The sequence below is a fragment of the Crassostrea angulata genome, chromosome 2 (assembly GCF_025612915.1).
Source record: "Crassostrea angulata isolate pt1a10 chromosome 2, ASM2561291v2, whole genome shotgun sequence".
NCBI lineage: Eukaryota > Metazoa > Mollusca > Bivalvia > Ostreida > Ostreidae > Magallana > Magallana angulata.
The window spans coordinates 72,599,806-72,619,124 of record NC_069112.1 but is presented as its reverse complement, the minus strand read 5'-3'; the positions used below and the strand labels follow the sequence as shown (position 1 = coordinate 72,619,124).

The 19,319-nt window shown below is 31.4% G+C and overlaps 1 protein-coding gene across 1 annotated transcript in view; it reads right to left on the bottom strand.

Annotated features, from left to right (window-relative positions):
- LOC128172329 (uncharacterized) overlaps positions 1-19,319 on the bottom strand; it is a 62,992-nt gene that overhangs the window by 19,557 nt on the left and 24,116 nt on the right. The window contains exons 10-14 of the mRNA XM_052838119.1: positions 17,566-17,688; positions 10,773-10,985; positions 9,920-10,213; positions 2,694-2,813; positions 1,635-1,832 (exon numbers count right to left, since the gene is read on the bottom strand). Of these exons, the coding sequence (XP_052694079.1) occupies positions 1,635-1,832; positions 2,694-2,813; positions 9,920-10,213; positions 10,773-10,985; positions 17,566-17,688 (948 nt within the window). The remainder of the gene's footprint in view (positions 1-1,634; positions 1,833-2,693; positions 2,814-9,919; positions 10,214-10,772; positions 10,986-17,565; positions 17,689-19,319) is intronic.

Below are 19,319 nucleotides of genomic sequence, written 5' to 3'. Positions count from 1 at the left end.
CTTCAGGTCACGACCGAAAATGACAGAAGACAATCCTATACCTTTTGTACATTCTACAAATGATATATCTAACATCTCGAAAAATTTCAATTTTCTATCTCAAATTTAAGCGGACAAAATTACAAACTTAAAAAAAAAATTAAGGAAATCAACGACCGAAATTGACGTCATTCATACAAAAAGAGTTGTTTATAGATCTACGTACTTTCTAAGTAAATTTCAAGAAAAATAATCCATGCGTTTAAAGATATCGCATTTAAAGGCTTTACAAAAGCAATAAGGTCCTCTTAAAACTGAAAACCATAATGAATATACATAAAATGATATTTACATGTGCTCAACAAATGATTAACATGTGTTTATAAAAATGTGGTTTTCATATGATTATGTAAAGCACGTTTAATATAAATTTAACATATGATAAACATATGTTGATAAACATATCTGTTAATGTTAATTTGTTTTTTTCTGAGTATAAATCTCAAGTTATTTCATGAATGTATGATATTTCCTTTTTTACATTTGAAATTCATACATTGTATTGATAATAATGATAATTGGGTAATGTTCATGTATTTACGTTGGATAGTGTTGCACCAAACTCAGAAAACACAAAACACGGATTGATTCTTCCTTTTCAAGTTTTTGAAAAGTTTTTTAACTCCATAAAAATTGGAATAATCCCATTTTGATTCAAATTAAATTTATAGTCTGGATAAGACTCACAACTGTTTGATTAATTTTCTTTAACAAAATATCTTTTAAAATCATTTTTATAGGTAACGTGTTCCTTTTTTGTATTTATCTACATCCAAACTAGGCAATTACAGATTTGTCATTGTTACAAATTGCCCATGTGATAAAACTATTTGTATAAGGATACTTATTTTAGAGCGAATTGAAATTTTAATCAAGTATTAGAACAACACTGCGTGACATGTCAATATACTAGAAAACAATTATAAAACAACGATCGAGATACTGACAATTGAAGTCGAATTCAAAAAAATAATAAGAACACAAAAACGTTTTCAGAAAGAAATTGTTAATCGGAAAATCTTTAAAAAAACACGATATTACATGTAAAACTATTAAACATTACAAATAAAATGAATAAACAGATGGTATATTTGCTTCATAAAATAAATTAACTTAATGTAAACAATGTTTTTATAAGATATTTTTCCTCAATCTTTAAAACATTGCAATTTGTATACTTTATTGTTTTGATCTTAATCACAAAACAAATTAATAAAGTATTATTTTTATTTTATTGATTTGTTACCTCTGGTCTATAATGGTCGTGGTTTGAACATAATATATATATAAATATATATATATATATATATTTATATATATATATATATATATATATATATATATATATATATATATATATATATATATATATATATAAAAGCTTAAGTGTGATATTGAGTGAATGAAACACCGAAAGCTGCAGAAGTATAAGTATATAAGTATAAACTTGAATTCCATACCAATGCAATGAATGCATCAATATTCTTTAAAAATCATTATCATTATATTATATATAAGGCGTTATGTTGTATAACTTGGCAGTACAATTGATAACTGTAGAATAAGGTTGAGAATTAAAATATTAAAACACATACCTTCTTCAAAAAAATGTAGTTCTTGTCCTTGTGCATATTCCACACATTTTTTATGCAGTTCTTCACAGTTCGTTTCCTTACAAAGAAATTGTATGAAACTAACGTCTTCTTTCGAAAAAAGATTTTTTTCTAGAAGATAAGCAAAACATTCCAACACGGAATTTGCCGGCATTAGGGATTCCATTTTTCTTCTAGAATCTACAAAACATAAATTATAATACAATATTTATAATGTTACGTTTTGTAAGTGCGACGTATTGTGTTATTAGATATGAATGAGTTTGAATATTTGAAGTGTTAATTTTCTAAAGTTTTTCTTAACAATTTGCTATGGAAAACCGGCAATGTTAAAATTCATATTTTAATTCATTTAGCTTATTAAAAAATGAAATTAAAAAAAAAATGATATTGCTATGTTAAAAAGACAATGTTGTATTTAATATCAAGATTTATTTCTCTTCTTGAAATAAGTAAAATGTCAATTAATTTCCGACAAACTAAACAGTATATTCAGAAAATTAAAATTGTCGTCAAATATTATAATGTTCAGACAAAAGATAATATGTTGTAGAGAATATCTTAATACTGATGAGTTTAAGAAAGGGATAACATTATACACAAATCACTTAATACGAATTCTCTTAATAATATTTTTCTGAAATTATTTTGAAAATTAAATGCAACACTTGTAGATAATTTTTAAACCTATGGATAAAATCTACAAAATCAATTATCACTTAACTCAAACAATGCTATACAATCATATTTCAACAAGAAATTAAAACCAACAACAAGATAGAATTCGTTTGACATTGCACATCTTTTCGTGAATTGGCTGATGAAACGTTTATTAAAACTTCATTCATAGCGCAAATGCTGTTACTCTTGCGTTTATACTTAATAATATCTTGCATATAACTATATCTAGTTTATGTAGTCAAGCTTAAAGTCTGCATTTGGAAAGAAATGCTTAAAAGGTCGGCTAAAGCTTGGTATTACTCTAAGTTGTATTACAAACATGATTCTTTATCAAAATTATAAATTATATTCATTACTAACCGCTTAATATACTCCTTAGCTGTTGGAATTTCTGCCGTGGAAAATCTTTTGCCAAATCACCACATAGTTTTGCAAACTGTAGTTCTTTGTCTAAGACTGCTATTTTGCTTTCCACCAAATCTACAAAAAAATATTTTATACAACATTTTTTTTTGTATGACGGATTTGTAAATTTTGTAAGCTGTTACAGTTAAAGACGCATTTCATTTACAGTTATTATCGGCTATGTAATTTTCTGATAAAAACGCATTGTTGGCACATGCCCTTTTTATGAACTAGTATTATTTCTATATTAATTAAAATGTACTGGCTGCAAGTGAATATTATCAAATAACTTTAAATTCCAATTTTTTTCCAATTCGACAATCCCACTAAAACTAAATTTTGACAGCAACCCCGACCATGTGAAACTCAAATTAATTATTTCAATACAACATAATTAGATTATACATGTTATTTCGGATACATTTAAAAAAAATAGTTGGCTGATAGGTGATGACTTATAATTAATTTCAAATCAACAACTATTTAGCATATACACAATTGCAACTGATTTGTAATTGAGCAAGCAATAACAACTACTTAATATCCTGCGAACATGCACTATGATATTGGTTTTTATTCTTCCATAATATATATTCATAGGATGACATTGGATCCGTATTGTAAATAAAATTAATTTCATATCCTAAGATAGATAATTTCACTTGCAATAATTTGTAAAAATGCATTTTTATAGGACTTCTTTTCAATTTACGCTTTTTTTTAAAAGAGAAGTTAATTTTTTTGCTAAAAATCAAAATTGTGTTTTTGATAGCTTTTATAGCTTAAGCAAGTCTGCCAACTTTAACCAAAGTCTCTCTGTCTCTAGAGCTGTCTCTGTCTCTCTCTCATATTTAAAAAATGAAAGTTTGATACTAGTTCTGATATTATCTGTCTCTCTGAGACAGGAGACTATTCTACTATTTCGGTGGATGACATTATAGTCTAGTCCGATTTAGTAAAAAAAAATAGCTTTTAATTATTATTTGGTCCAGCATGGTTTTTAAATGTAACCAAAGTGTGCTGATTCCAAAAAAAATATGCTTGCCTTCATAAAAAAAGACGTAAAGTAGCTCAAAATGGCGGACGACCAAATTTTATATTTTTTTTTCTTAAAGTCTTTTCATTATTAACAAACAATAATGGAATGATCCAGCTTAGTATTTTATCATATCTAAAGTGTGCTAAGATTGAAAATCAAAGTACTGAAGTACTGACAGGAGTTGATTTTATCGATTATTATTCATTTTAAAATCAATGATATGTTACTTTGCTTGGCGAGTAGTTTATAATCTGTCTTTGAATTACGCATATTTTTATAATATGAATTCTCGGACTTTTCCGACAAGAATTTTGAGAAAAAACCGTATAAATCGTGTTGTGTAATGATAAATGATAGAATTGATTCAATCAAACTATGCATAAGTAATCGAACTGTTCAAAAATTGTATGGATCCAAGCATTAATGAACTCTAGTCTCGTTCAAACAGATGCTCGATTAATCTCCAACAAGCAAGAGAATGGGTACACCAGGTCACTTGATAGCTTGATGACACGACCTCTAAATATAGAATGACTCTCTGTTTGTCGGAGATTTACGGAGACAGCCGATGGTTGAACGAAACTTTATTGAACTCTGGCGTATGAATACATACGACTGCTTAAAAATATCTAAATTGTTCGTACTATTTTACATCTGACTATACTAAAGGTAGTAATAAATAAGTTTCTTAAAAACCAATGCTTCAAGACACTTCGAATTTATCGATTATTTTCAAGAACTAAATCTTGTCAGCGGTGATGATTTGTGCTTAGGTCCAAACATTGCTTCACTTTCGGTTTGCCAGAGTAACTGCATAGGAGAGTTGATTAAAATCAGCTCTCAAAAATTGCAGGCCTTTCACAAAAAGCGTTAATTAGGTCAACATGGCGATTCAAAATGGCAAATACCCAGATTTTATAATTTTTTTCCTAAAAAAATTAAACTAGAGAAAACGCATAATAAACAATATTGTTTTCCCTTCGACTGAAATGTCACATTTTCATTGGTTTAACCAAAGCACGTGATTGCCTCATATATCTCTATATTTGTTCTGTGAGAAATAATAGTAGGCAATATGGCCGTCATTGGTCGACGCTTCGCTTACTCATTTTTACTCATTATACATTTCATAGTATTTTATACATAAACTGCATGCCGTAAATTCTTAAAGTATTTGGAGTAGTTGCCCTTTGTAATTCTTTAAAATTAGAGTAGTTGCCCTTAGAATATTAACGCCACATCTGGAGCAGAACAAAATGGCAGCGTCGAAATTTGCTCAAATCTCTGCAGAGGAAAGGTAGAAAACATTTAAAATTGAATGGCAACAAAACATTGTAAGTAAACATGGGTGAAGCAAAGATTTTGAAAGAGTATTTGAAAGGTGAGATTGAAAATTTTGAAGAGTTTAAATGAGTTAAATTGGACGAGATGTTAGGCATCTTGTACATGGCTTTGCGTAGATCATCGCTATTTGTGAATAGATATGTCGCTTGATAGTCCTCGAGAAAACAAAACACTTATTAGGTTAGTTACTGACTCACTACGGAAATATATTGGGTTGATCAATCTCATTGATCAACCCAATATATTTCCGTAGTGAGTCAGTAACTAACCTAATAAGTAATAATAATTCAGTCCAGCAATGTTATTTTTGCATATTAATTAAGTCGTGCTTAGTCCAAAATTATGCTTGCTATGACAAAAATGGCGCTAATAAGGTCAAAATGGCGGCCAAAATGGTCGACAGGCAAATTCCTTAATTCTCTTTAGGTAAGGTAACAAACGATTATAAATTGGTTTACCATAGCATTTTATAATAACTAAGGTGTTGTGAATCCAACAAAATATGTTGATCGTGATAAATAGTAAAAATGGTGGACAGCCAGATTTCACAATTTTTCGTATCTTTAATGAAAACAAAAATAACAATACAAAATCACAAATTGGTTTAGCAAACATATTTATCATAATTAGGTGAAATGTGTTTGTTCTCATGAAAATGACGTTTATTTTGTCAAAATGGCAATTAGTGTATACCAGTAGCCAAATTTCATTGATCTCTATATAGACTATTAAAGGCCTTTTAAATGGGGAAAATGTTTGAATATCATAATTTCAATACTAATGAGAAACTGACAAATTTGAACACGTGTATTAATTGAAAAAACGTCAACCAGCTTTTTATATGGCATTTTTTTCTGTTTTCAATTGTTAAGATATAGTATATAAGTATGTTATTTATACAATCTTTTTTTGAATGATAAGATTATGATTTGAAATTTGTAAATGGTTTACCCGGGAATTAGGCACGTTTACATTCACACGTAAAAGTTCTGCAACCTGTGGGACAGTTGCAAGCTATCAAATCTAAGAAAGCTTTAGACATAAGATCTTAAGGTCATTAGTTCCAGCAACAAACAACCATTACTTAAATTTGTTTATCCTATCTCGGCTGGGCATGTTGATATGGGCATGCTTATATATGCCGATCTCCCTATCATTACCTTGGTGTGTGTTTGTTTCATAAGCAACGTAAGGCAAATCTTAGTGTGGACATATTCCCGGGCTTTGATTTTAGGAAAAATGCAAATTAAACCGTGTCAGTGGGCAATGTGTCTTGGTTATTCATATAACTAAAGAACTTCTCGAACTCTTTGATTTTCTGGTCAGTTAATTCTCCTTTTCATACCTTTTTCTGTTCATTTATTATGTCGATTTTCTCGATATGCTGTAGAAATAAGAAGTTGTGTCACATCATATCAATGAATGAAATGAACCAAGTGCTAATTCAAAGTTCTATAAAAGGGGAACATTTTCTCTTCAACAACATTGACCGGAATGTTTATCGGCTTTAAAGAGGTTCATAAATTCATCATCAAACTTATTTGTGAGGATATGTTGCAAATTAACACTGGCAATGTCTAACATATAAAGTCTTAACTTTTCCTCTTAATATGGACACACATTGATATACTTTCCTCGGCACATTTGGCTAAAAGCATGTTAACAATTTTGCAAGAGGTTCTTCATCTTTAACGAAGACATAGACAGCTTGATTCATTGTAAAATATCTAAATTGTGCCTAGTAATGTTAAAACGAGAAAAATTCTTTGGGTTGCCAAAAACATATTGCGCATACTTATTACTATATATAAAGCTGGTCGATATGTTGATCTCGACTCATTTTAAATCACAAGCTTTTCCAGTGTATATGATGATATATTAGTTAGATTGATTTGCTGGGAAGGTTTTAAAGGTAGAGACAAACATACATGTATGCTAGAATAGTTATTCATGTCGTACACTGTTCCTAAGTACATGCTTGTATCTCTGTTATAATAGAAGCTTATGACATCGATGTCTTTAAAGCCTAAAAACACCAGTTTTATAGTGCAGAAATATTTCGCCTCTCTCAAACTTTGCGCTGTAAGCATTTTTGTAATTCACGAACTTGCAGGTCGAAGGAATCGGTATTTAAAGTATAATTTAAACAAGAGGCCCATGGGGCCACATCGCTCACCTGAGCAACATTGGGCGTTCAAAAGATATTGTGCCATATGGTCCATCGGTAGAATAACAAAAAATAAATATTGTAAAGTATTCGAATTTTACATTTATTTTTGCATACATGTAATCTTTGACATTGAACCTTCATGAAATACTATTTTATTTTACAAGAATAAGAAAATCCTACGCAAGATATAAAACTAAACATTTGGTAGGGGTACACTGTTAAGTTGTTTACTTCCAATTCCCTATATTTTCGTTCTGCCCCCCCCCCCCCCGCCACCACTTTGTAAAGCGATCAAAATATATGAGAGCATATAGGTACATTTTTTCATCAACTACTTACTTGTTATTGTATTTAAAAAAAAATATAATAGTTATTGTTTTTTATTTTAAAAATCCTACATGTATAGATGTGAAGAAGAAAATTAATATCTGCCAATCTTTTGTTTTGCTCAGTTCAGGCCAAGTCTTGCCTACCCATTTTACCGTATGCCGACCCCGATTGAAACACGCCTTTCCTTTATTATTATTTTCGTAATAACTCAGATTTGAAACAGAATTAGCACTTAATTTTTGCAATTTATATTTTCCTTCCCATAAGGATAATTTATGCTAAACTACGTTGAATTAGACTCGGTAGTTCTTGAGAAGAAGATTTTTAAAAATGCACCCCCCTTTTTCTACAGTTTCAAGGTTTTCTCCGCTTTGAATACAGATCTGACTTTTATTTCTGCATTTCTTATTCGCCCTCCCATAATGATGCTTTGTGCCAAATTTGGTTGAAATTGGATAAGCAGTTTTAGAGAAGAAGTTCAAAATGTAAAAAGATTACAGACGGACAGACAGACGGACAGACGGACGACGGACAAAATGTGATCAGAATAGCTCACTTGAGCTTTTAGCTCAGGTGAGCTAAAAACTCCAGAAAGGTTAAGGAACAAAAAGGACATTGAAAAGCATGAACACAGAATGTTTAAATAAGATACCGGTATACGCCCTAATAAGACAAAACAGATATTGAACTGTTCTTTTTCTTCGTTAAAGTGTTCTAATCTTTTTTATGTGCTTATTTGTATAATGTAATACTTACACGTTTTATCCATGTAAACGGCTTTAAAAGAGAATTATGAATCTGGCTGTTGGCCATTTTGAAACGCCACTTTGACCCAAATATCGCCTTTTTTGTAAAAGTAAGCATATGTTGTCAAACCCAATATACCCTTAAAATGAATCAAAACTCTTTGTTGTAATGGATTATAATTGTTTTAATGCGTTGTTTCTTGTTAAAAAACTTAAATAGAAAGTGATGAAATCTGGCTAAAGGCCGTTTTAAATCACCATGTTGACCTATTTTACGGAATTTCCATCATAGCTAGCATATTTCTTAAGACTCGGTATGTAAGTTATATTGATAAACTTTGCTGGACCAAATTAAACTTGTTGGTCTCATGCTTTTTTTCGTTTTAAAAGACTTTAAAGAAAAAAGATATGAAATCTGGCTGTCCGCCATTTTGAGATAAAAAGCATCAACATTTAAGAAACTAAACCGTTATGAATCGTCATTTTTTTTAAAGATAATTTACGACATTTTCTTGTAAATGGCATATTATTTCTGACTATACACACCTAAGTTATGATTAAAAACTTAGCTGGACTTAATTTTCATTGCTTGTCTCATGCCTATGTCTATTTCAGAAATATAAGACGAATAAACAAAATTTTGTTATTTTAAATCGCCACTTTGACCTAATTAACTACCTTTGTGGAAAGCCAGCATTATTTGTAAGACTCAGCACACATTGAATATGATGAAGTACTATTTTGGATCAATTCATTAGTGTTTGTCATTATTTTTTCCCATTGAAAAGACTTTAAGAGAAAAATTTGAAGATTGGCTGTCCGCAATTTTGAATCGCCATTTGAGCTACTTAATGCCATTTTCATGAAGGCCAGCATATTTTTTCAGACTAAAAATTTATTTCATATAAAGATACATGACATATTAATTATCATATCAGGATGACAAAAACCATGCTGGACCAATAATAATAATTTGCCGTTCAAACGTATTTCTAGAGCTCTTTTTAGAAATTAGGACTAGACTAATCCTTTTAAATGGATTTAACACATTATTTTTATTTATTTCACATAAGGATGCCTTGTACATTTTCAAAAGTTGGTTAAATTGGCCAAATGGTTCAAGAAAAAAGAAAACAATTAATGTAAAAAATATAAAGACATAGAACAAAAATACATACAGATAGACAGATGGGCCGACGAAGGACGTATGATGCTTAAAAAAAATCAGTAATTAATAGTTACTACTGTTTTGGGTTATAAAGATTCTTCCCTATGGACATAGGTATTGTTTTAAAAAATGAATTTCTGTTGCAATGGGTCTTGAGAAAAATATAATTAATATATTCACCATCAACAATTGCTAATTAAAAGGTTTTTGTCCATTATTTAAAATATCTAAAATCCCTTTCCTATTATGCCGAGTTATTTCAAAGTTTACAGACAGATGGACGATAAGTGATCACAAAGATCATCTTTATCTTCAAGTGTTAAATGACATTTAGAAATCTGCATATTCCTTTGTATAGCAAAATGCCACGTTTACTTCCTTTACCTTTTGACGACTCAAGTTGAAAGATCTTTTGGTTAAGAATAAAATAGTCGATGTGAAGACTTGTAAGATGGTGACAGTCTCGTTCACTTAAGTTCATCCATTTCTTAATGTAAATATCCTTCACTGACAGCACTAGCATAAAACTTCTTGAATGATAAACGCCATTTACTAGAATCTCGTCTGTCCTACAATTCAGGATACCAGCAACTGTCTTAACGATGCTTATAATGTTTTCTCTGGTGTAGTTATTGAGGTCTCCTTGAACGTGGAACTGCACTTTTGTATACCCATTTTCTGATTTAAAAAGTGGAATGGTAGTTTGAATTTTTGGCATAAAACAGACACTTGAAAATTTAAGGAACGGCAAATACATTAACATTAACAACAATAGATCTAACAATAATTAAAAAAAACACCTCCATGAATTTCAGTTCGTTTGACCAATTATTTAACGTGTTTATTTGTATTCGTGCAATGAGAAGGGCAAGATTTGTTTCACACAAAAATATTCTCTGGTACGCGATGATAAATACTCCAGCGTGATAAACAAAACATCAATATAAAAAAAAAGAATAAAAAACATGATGGTTTTTACCTAAACGTTTTTACGTAAATGTTTTGAATAAAAAACTTTGTATTATTTTATTTGATCTGAAATTACTGATACGTATAACTTTTGTATTATGTATATATCGCTGTTTTTTTTCTCAGAACACTACATTTTAATTAAAAACTAAGTATTATATTCATACATGGTTTTTGTTTTTATGTAGACAATCGTAAGACAATATAACGATCCTTTACAAAATACAACTAGCCATAACCTTTAAAATATTGAAGAAAGGAAACTTACCTATTTGCCTTTCGAAACAACACAATGCTTTCTGCGATAATGCATAATCTTTACATTTCTCATACAATTCTTTACAACCGGTCACTTTGCAAAGAAATTGTACAAATATAACATCTCTTTTAGAAAATAGGTTTTCATCTTGAAGAATAGTTAAGCATTCCGTTGCAGAATCAGCTGATTTTAAGGAAGTCACGTCCGCAACTTTACCAGAGGCTACAATTGACATGAACACATTGATGTGCGTAATTTGCCAAAAATAAAATCATTTTAAAGACTTGTACCAAAAAAAATTTGCAGTGTATTTCTATTATTTACTTTGCATTTGATAAAGGGGAATGAAAATCAAGATTATTTTCTGTTGGAACTATTAAAATGGTTTATATGATAATTTGTTGTCATTCTCTGTTGATTTAAAAACCCCAACATCTTTATGCCTTAAAGCAAGCTTGAAGAGAGAAATCCAGATTTCCTGCCATTTACTGGGAACAGATATTATGTAGAACTATTTTGTATTGAAATAAAAATAAAATCAATATTTTGTACGCCAGACCATCTATTCCGGCTTACACATACGATGCACACAGTGCTTTGAATTAAACGCAGGTTTAAGCTTTTGTGTCGCTCCAGATTAAAACAATAAGTTCGAATGGACGACCCTGTGGCTACAGCTCTAGACGTGTTTGAAAGACGCACAAAATTGTGCTAGTATAGCCGCCGGATTTGAACCGTTTGGGGTCTTTTCCGTACCTGGCGATTACTAGGGAATTAGCTCAACACTCGCTGTATTTTCCACATTTATTCCAGTTAAAGGGGCATGGTCACGATATTGGTCAAATTCTATTTTTATGTTTTTATTATTTACAATGCATTAGATAGGCATTTCTACATTGTAATGATCAAAGAAAAATTGAGAGTTATTCGTAGAGTTATAAGCAAGATACAGGGCTTACAATTCTTCATGTAAACAAGGCTCGTGCCCTGTTTATGTTTACATAGATTCAATATACCAGTAAAAATATTTTTCTAGCTTATTTGTCTATCTTTTTATCTCACCTGAGCCAAAGGCTCAAGTGAGCTTTTCTGATCACAATTGTCCGTTGTCTGTCGTCGTTGTCGTCGTCGTTGTTTTTCACATTTTTTCTTCTTCTCAAGAACCACTGGGCAGGTTTCAACCAAATTTTGCACAAAGCACCACTAGGTGAAGGGTATTCAAGTTTGTTCAAATGAAGTGCCACGCCCTCTTTAAAGGGGAGATAATTGAGAATTATTGAAAATTTGTTGGTATTTTTCAAAAATCTTCTTCTAAAAAAACTATTCGGCCTGAAAAGCTTAAACTTGTGTGGAGGCATCATCAGGTAGTGGAGATTCAAGTTTGTTCAAATCATGGTCCTCACGGGAAGGGTGGGGCAACAATAGGGGGATCATGTTTTACATAGGAATATATAGATACACTCTTTAAAAATCTTCTCAAAAACTATCAGGCAAGAAAAGCTCAAATTAAAATGGGAGCATCCTCAGGTTGTGTAGATTCAAGTTTGTTCAAATCATGGTCCCCGGGGGTAGGGTTGGACTACAATTGGGAGATCAATTTTTACATAGGAATATATAGAGAAAATCTTTAAAAAATGTCTTCTCAAAAACTATTAGGCCAGGAAAGCTCAAATTTGAGTGGAAGCATCCTCAGATAGTGTAGATTCTGTTTGTTCAAATCATGATCCCTGGGGGTAGAGTGGGGCCACAATTGTTGGATAAATTTTTATATAGGAATATATAGAGAAAATCTTTTTAAAAATTTCTTTTAAAAACTATTTGGCCAAAAAAGCTCAAATTATCCTCAGATAATGTAGATTCAAGTTTGGTCAAATCATGGTCCCTGGGGGTAGGACGGGGCCACAATGGGGGATACATTTTTATAAATAGAGAAAATCTTCTAAAGTCTTCTTCTCAAAACTAATGGGCCAGGAAAGCCCAAATTTGAGTGGAAGCATCCCCAGATCATATAGATTCAAGTTTGTTCAAATAATAGTCCAGGGGTAGGGTGAGGCCACAATGGGGGATGAATTTTTACTTAGGAATATATAGAGAAAATCTTTTTAAAAATCTTCTTTTTAAATACTATTTGGCCAGAAAAGCTTAAACTTGTGTAGAGGCATCCTCGGGTAGTGTAAATTTAAGATGCAAAATCACATCCCTAGTGGTAGGGCGGGACCGTGATGGTGGTTTGAATTTTTACATAGGAATACATGTATATATAGAACATCTTTAAAAATATTCTGGGAAAAGTTTTCAGTCCAAAACTCAGTACTTAGTGTGAAAGCACAGGTTATGCAGATTTAACTTAGATAAAACCATGATTCCCTAGAGAAAAGTGGGGCCACGAAATGGGAGGGGGGTATATACACAGGGCGAAAAACAATCTTTAAGCAAGTCCTTAAAGGTGGCGTAAAGGTGGCTTAAAGGATATACAATCTTTAAGCCACCTTTAAGTCACCTTTAAGCTGAGCTTATAGGTCCTTAATGTCCAAACTTCTTTAAGTCACCTTTAAGCCATCTTTAAGCCACCTTTAAGCATCTTTAAGTGGCATTAACGCTCCCTTTAAGTTGTCTTTAAACCCTCTTTAAGTTCCCTTTAAGTCAAGTTTGATCAAGCTGAACAATAAAAACATATATTAAATGCAAAAGCTCTTTTATGGGTATGGGAAGGAGTGATCTGAGTGATAATATAATTTCAATGGAGGGGGGGGGGGGGTGTTCCAGGCGGTTTAAATTGTCGCTCCATGAAACACATCATCAACACTGCTCCGATGGACACAGATTGCCGTTATAAAATTCTTTATACTTTATTTTGGTTTCAAAATTATTGTAAGGGTGAGTGCGGTCTCTGTATCTTAATCTGTGCATGTTTGTTTCCTATTATAAATTAATCGGTGAAATCTTTCTCTCTCTCTCTCTCTCTCTCTCTCTCTCAGTTCATCCGGTTATTAAACAAAATAAAGATAATGAATCAAAAACGCATGATTTGATTTAATAATCGGTTTAAGGCTTGTATTTTTTTCAATTTTAATTATTTCTAGGTCTAATTCTAGATCTGCCAGATAAATGTTAAAGATGGAAAGACTCTCAACTGCCTTTGTTATACCTAGCAGGATATTACTGTTTTGATTGTCTAGACATAGTTTCGTTCGTTTTGTGTATATCTAATCAGAGTCTATTGTTTGTCCAACTGACGAAAAACCCTGGATCTAACACAGAATATACAAGATGTACACAACAGTTGTGTAGTGTGCCCAGGTGCACGTTTGTGTATATCTAATTAAAGTCTATTGTTTGTCCAACTTAAGAAAACCCCTGGAACTAACACAGAATATACAAGATATACACAACAGGTGTGTCGTTTTCCCAGGTGCATGTCAGGGTTTCTAAAGGCGTTGAAATCTTAGTAAGTACGTGTATACGATAAGACTAGTCTAGTGAATAAAAGTTTATTTACATTTGTAATTCATTTCAAAGTATTATTTCCTAACTCTGGGTTTTAAAAAATGTTTCGTCTACAAATTAAAGATACATGTATGTAAAAGTTAAATCTTGAGGCGAATTAATTAGTGTACCGGTAATCATAAATAAGGGTTAATTATTTAAATATATGCATAAGGCTAAATATGTCACATACCCGGCCTGGCACATCATACAATTGTATGTACAAGTATATGTATACATCATTTACAATTGCCACATGCAGTAAATACGTCACCGGTAATTAGTAATATTGTTTGTTATAGAATTGATAGTCTAAAAATCATGTATACATTTAAATATTAAAACATACTGGAACGGCGCCGTGATCATGAAAACCGGGAAATTGCGTAGAACTAATACCCTAAATGTTTCAATGTATTTAATAAGAGAAATGATTTTATTTTCTTTCTTGCATTTTTATAGTTATGAATTAGATATGAATTAGAACGTATATCTACTCGGTTTAAATTCATTAACTAAGATGGCCTACTAGAGAGCCTAACGGTTTCCATTTAGGTATAATATATTTTTTTTCACTGAGGACCAAGTTCAGTATTTCAATCTAAATACATGCATGCATGTAATTTTAAATTAGATATAATTGATTGTTACAAACTGAATGGTTTGTCAAAATCTTTTCAAGTATAAAATACACACTTTCATTCATTAGCCACTGATATATAGGATATAAAACCATCAAACATATGTAAGTTACCGTGGCGCAGAGGAAGTAAGATGATGCTAGTACACAAAGGGTCCAGGGTTCAATTCTCGCCATGGGCATTTTTTTTTTATCATTTTTTTAAATTTTATTTTCAAGAATTAAAACCGTAATAATACCTTTAACCCATATAGTTAATACATTTTGTTATTAAATTAAGGATAATATTGAATTTAAAAATTTTGAATGGCTTAAAGGTGGCTTAAATGTAGCTTAAAGGTAGCTGAAAGGTAGCTTAAAGGTGGCTTAAAGAAGTTTGGACAATAAGGACCTGTAAGTTGTCCTTAAAGGTGGCTTAAAGATAGTCTTTAAGCTGCCTTTAAGCCATCTTTACGCTTTCTTTAAGTCGCCTTTAAGCAACATATATAGCTTAAAGGTGGCTTAAAGATCGTCTTTAAGCTACCTTTAACACCTTTAAGCTATCTTTAAGGAGGACTTAAAGATAGTCATTCATCCTGTGATAGGAATAGAGAAAAATCTTCTTACAGGTACAACAACAAAAGGGGCTTGGTATTTACCAAAAAATAAGAGGTGGATAAAAATTGGCATATCTTCAATTTTTTTTAGCAAGAAAATTCTACTGTACTCAGTTGTCAAGATATTTTGATACAGTAATGCTAACTTGATCAGAATTAAGGCAATTATTGCTCAGGTGATCGATGTGGCCCCTTGGGCTCTTGTTATTTATTTTAAGCATATATAAACAGTTTCTTACGTTTAACACATTCGTTCTAGGTTTAAAACTGAAATTTTTACGTCAACGTTCAAAAGGTAAACAAACGCTTTGTTTACATAGCGAAGAATTTCAAGCTCTGTAACTCGCTTATTACTCAACAAATGACACTCAAAATTCGGTCGCCTATTTATAATGCCTTTCTGAAGGATTGTAAATATTAAAATCGAAAAAATAATTTTTGACTAAAATCGTGACCATGCCCCTTTAATAACACATTTATACAAACAGTTACTCTCCACTCCGTACACATTAAAAAGGGGAAACTCGCTTATAAATAATTCTTACTTAATGTTAACCTACATCTGACAGTGAGGGAAAACGTAACGGATTAGACGGACGACTTGTACCTTGACTCTTAACCTCTAACTATCAACTCTGACTCTCTACTCTCCTAGACTAACTTACAATCATCTATAAAACATATAATATTATTTTACTGGCATGACCATCTAAATAATCGACATGTATAAATCATCCAATCAGAGAATATTTCTTTATTCTTAAACTGACCATCTCCCAGGTAAACGCCCATATATTCACCTGCGTTAATCCGCTAATTGTTATGTAATTACATTAATTCTATTAGTGTCAAACACATATTTGTTAGCTGAAACCATTGTCCTTCAATCCTGCCTTTCTAATAAGTATATTTCCTAAAGCTACACTTGATTACTTTGATGTCCTATTTCTTTGTTACAGTTAAGACGTTTGATAAACATTACTTTACATTCTATCACATCACAGTCAGGAGGAATTTCACGATAAATAGGAAGACTAGATAACGTTAATTTACCAACAAGCTAAACTATAGAAAATGTTCGCAACATGTAAAATATATATTTTACATGGTGATACTAGATTTAAACTCATTAACCGTTTTATGCCAAACTCTGTGGAAACAACGTTTTAAGTTATTTATTCAAAATGTGTTAAAAAACACTTTTTTACAAATTACATTTTAAAGTATCTTTTGTCAATAAATTTGGTCCCGCCAGTAAATATTTGACCCGAATTCCTTGCTACTTCAGAAGTTAAGTGTAATCGGTATGTTTAAAACACAGTCACTCCCAATTTTGTAGGTTTCGAATTATTATGTCGACATAACGAAAACATACATTTTCTGTGATGTTTGACATCTGATGACAATTCTACCCTCTTCGCTTTTAGATTGATGTCAGGTCGACGAACATGCTCTGTTTGTTATAAGTTTTTCATTTAGCTGAATCGCAAAGACAAAAGACCAGTCTCAAATTGATATTGTTCCATATTTGCCAGAACTTGTCAGTTAAGAGCGAATATTTTAAGTAGCTAATACTGATACTATTGTAATGGATTCAGCATTGACGATGAGTGATATTTTCTTTTATGTTTTCCAGAACATGTCATTTAGAGCGAAAAGCTTACATGTAATTTGCTAATAGTAAAATGCCATGTTGATAAAACGACCCGGAATGGATGGTTTGACGTTATTGATATACGTAGTTCCATGAGAGTTTAAATACAAAGTGAGGCAATCGATATTTTGTTATGCATAGTCTACTCCTTTAAATAAAAAAAAATGAAGAAAAATTGAAGAGAACAGATTCCTGAATATTATAATGATAATAATAATATTTATCTTATGTGATTGGATTACATGCTACGCTTTATGTTAATCAACAGTTTTCAATACACCATTAGATATATTTTACAACTAATTGACAACTGTAGTGCCATCAAAATATATATGTGTTGTTGTTTATTACATACTTTATCGTACATTTTTTACATGTATTTAAAAGATTAAGTACAATCTAAAAAATGTGTGTAAAAAAACTTACATTGTATTATGAGTTTAAGCAATTTTAGTTTTTCGACAGGAAATTGGTTTGCTAGGTCGTTATTTAGAAGGGCAAACTTAAGTCCTGCACCTTTGTCTTCGTAAAGTGTGTTTTCCATAAAACCTGAAAAATATATATATATATATAAAGCACAGGGAATTTCACGTTTGTTGGAGCTCCACCTCCGCCCCGACCGAGGCTTGAATTGACTACCTCTGGAACCCATTCTCCTAGCAGTGAGCGGCCACCGCGCTACCAACTCGGCCATCTAGGCAAGACAAAAATCTTGATTTCGATGACGAACGGAACACATTATATATGTGTGTATATATGCAATGTGTATCGTTCCGATCCTCTCGAATTGTCGTTTAACTGTATTTCACCTGTAACTCAAGCGACTGTGTAGTGCGCGGCCATCGAAAGCAATATTTTTGTCTTGCCTAGATGGCCGAGTGGGTAGCGCAGTAGCTGCTCACTGCTAGGAGAATAGGTTCTAGAGGTCGTGAGTTCAAGCCTGAATCTGAATTATCTTTGTAAATTTTACACAAGGTGCACCTATAAACATTGAGATTCAATTACATCAGATTTACATTAAATCATGCACTAGATAAGACTTCTCGTTCTATATTAAAAAAAGTGAAATTGTTTGCATTGTTTTCAACATTGAAAAGTAAGAATTATATACGATCAAAGAAAGGGGTAATAGATAACCGATTAGATAACTATGCAAACAACATTCATTTGTAGAACACATTGAAATTCAAGAATTTAAGGGCATGCATCTTTCATAATTTAATTATAACATTTGCGAACGCCCTTCATTCTAATAACAATAAAGAATATAATGCATATTTACACAAATATGATGATTTTTTGTTGAATCTTTGAAACATTTCTATTCCAAAGCAAGTTGACTATTACATTTTAAATATACGTACATTTTATATTTAAGAAACTCTCTAAATATGTAAACAGGCACTGGAAAGGTTTGTGAAATTACAAGACTGCATAACTATTATATGTAGAATAACATATTCATTCATTATTAAAGTTCAGGTATATTGTTGTTACTGTGGTCTGTCACGTTTTATTTCTCAAACTGCTCTTACATCTTAATAACCAGCGAACTGAACTCTTGGGGTATAATGTTGTTTTGTAAAAAAAATTCCAAAATCTCTGGCAGTCCGGAGGTTAGAAAAAAGTAAAAAGGTAAAACAAAGGTGAAAAAAGGGCACCACAATTTGACACATTTTGAGTATGGTTTCGAAATTATGGAGAAACTACGTAATCTTTTTGAATGTGATAGGGGCTTTCTTTAGATGTGCTAAAAGGTTTTGACAATTTAATTTTTATCCAGGGAGTCTAATAGTTGCAGAAAAGTGACGTTTATCACTCATAAAAATCTAGATTCCAGAACTTATCTGATGTTTGAATGAATAAACACATCATATATTAGGATATGATAGGAATTGTCCTTTAGATATGCAATAAGGTTTCATAATTAAAATTTCACCCAGGGAGTAAAATAGTAGAAGAAAAATAACGTTTTTCACTCCTAAAAAAACCTTGTCGCAAACTCCTCTTATTATTAAATGAACAGCAGCGTCATTGAAATATGCTGACATATAGATGTGCAGAAAGGTTTTAGAAAAATAATGTTGATTCCGTACGAAGATCAATCGCATCTGCAAAATAATGTTCCTTATAAAAAAAACCTACTTCCTAGACCTCCTCTTATCTCATATGATTAAATT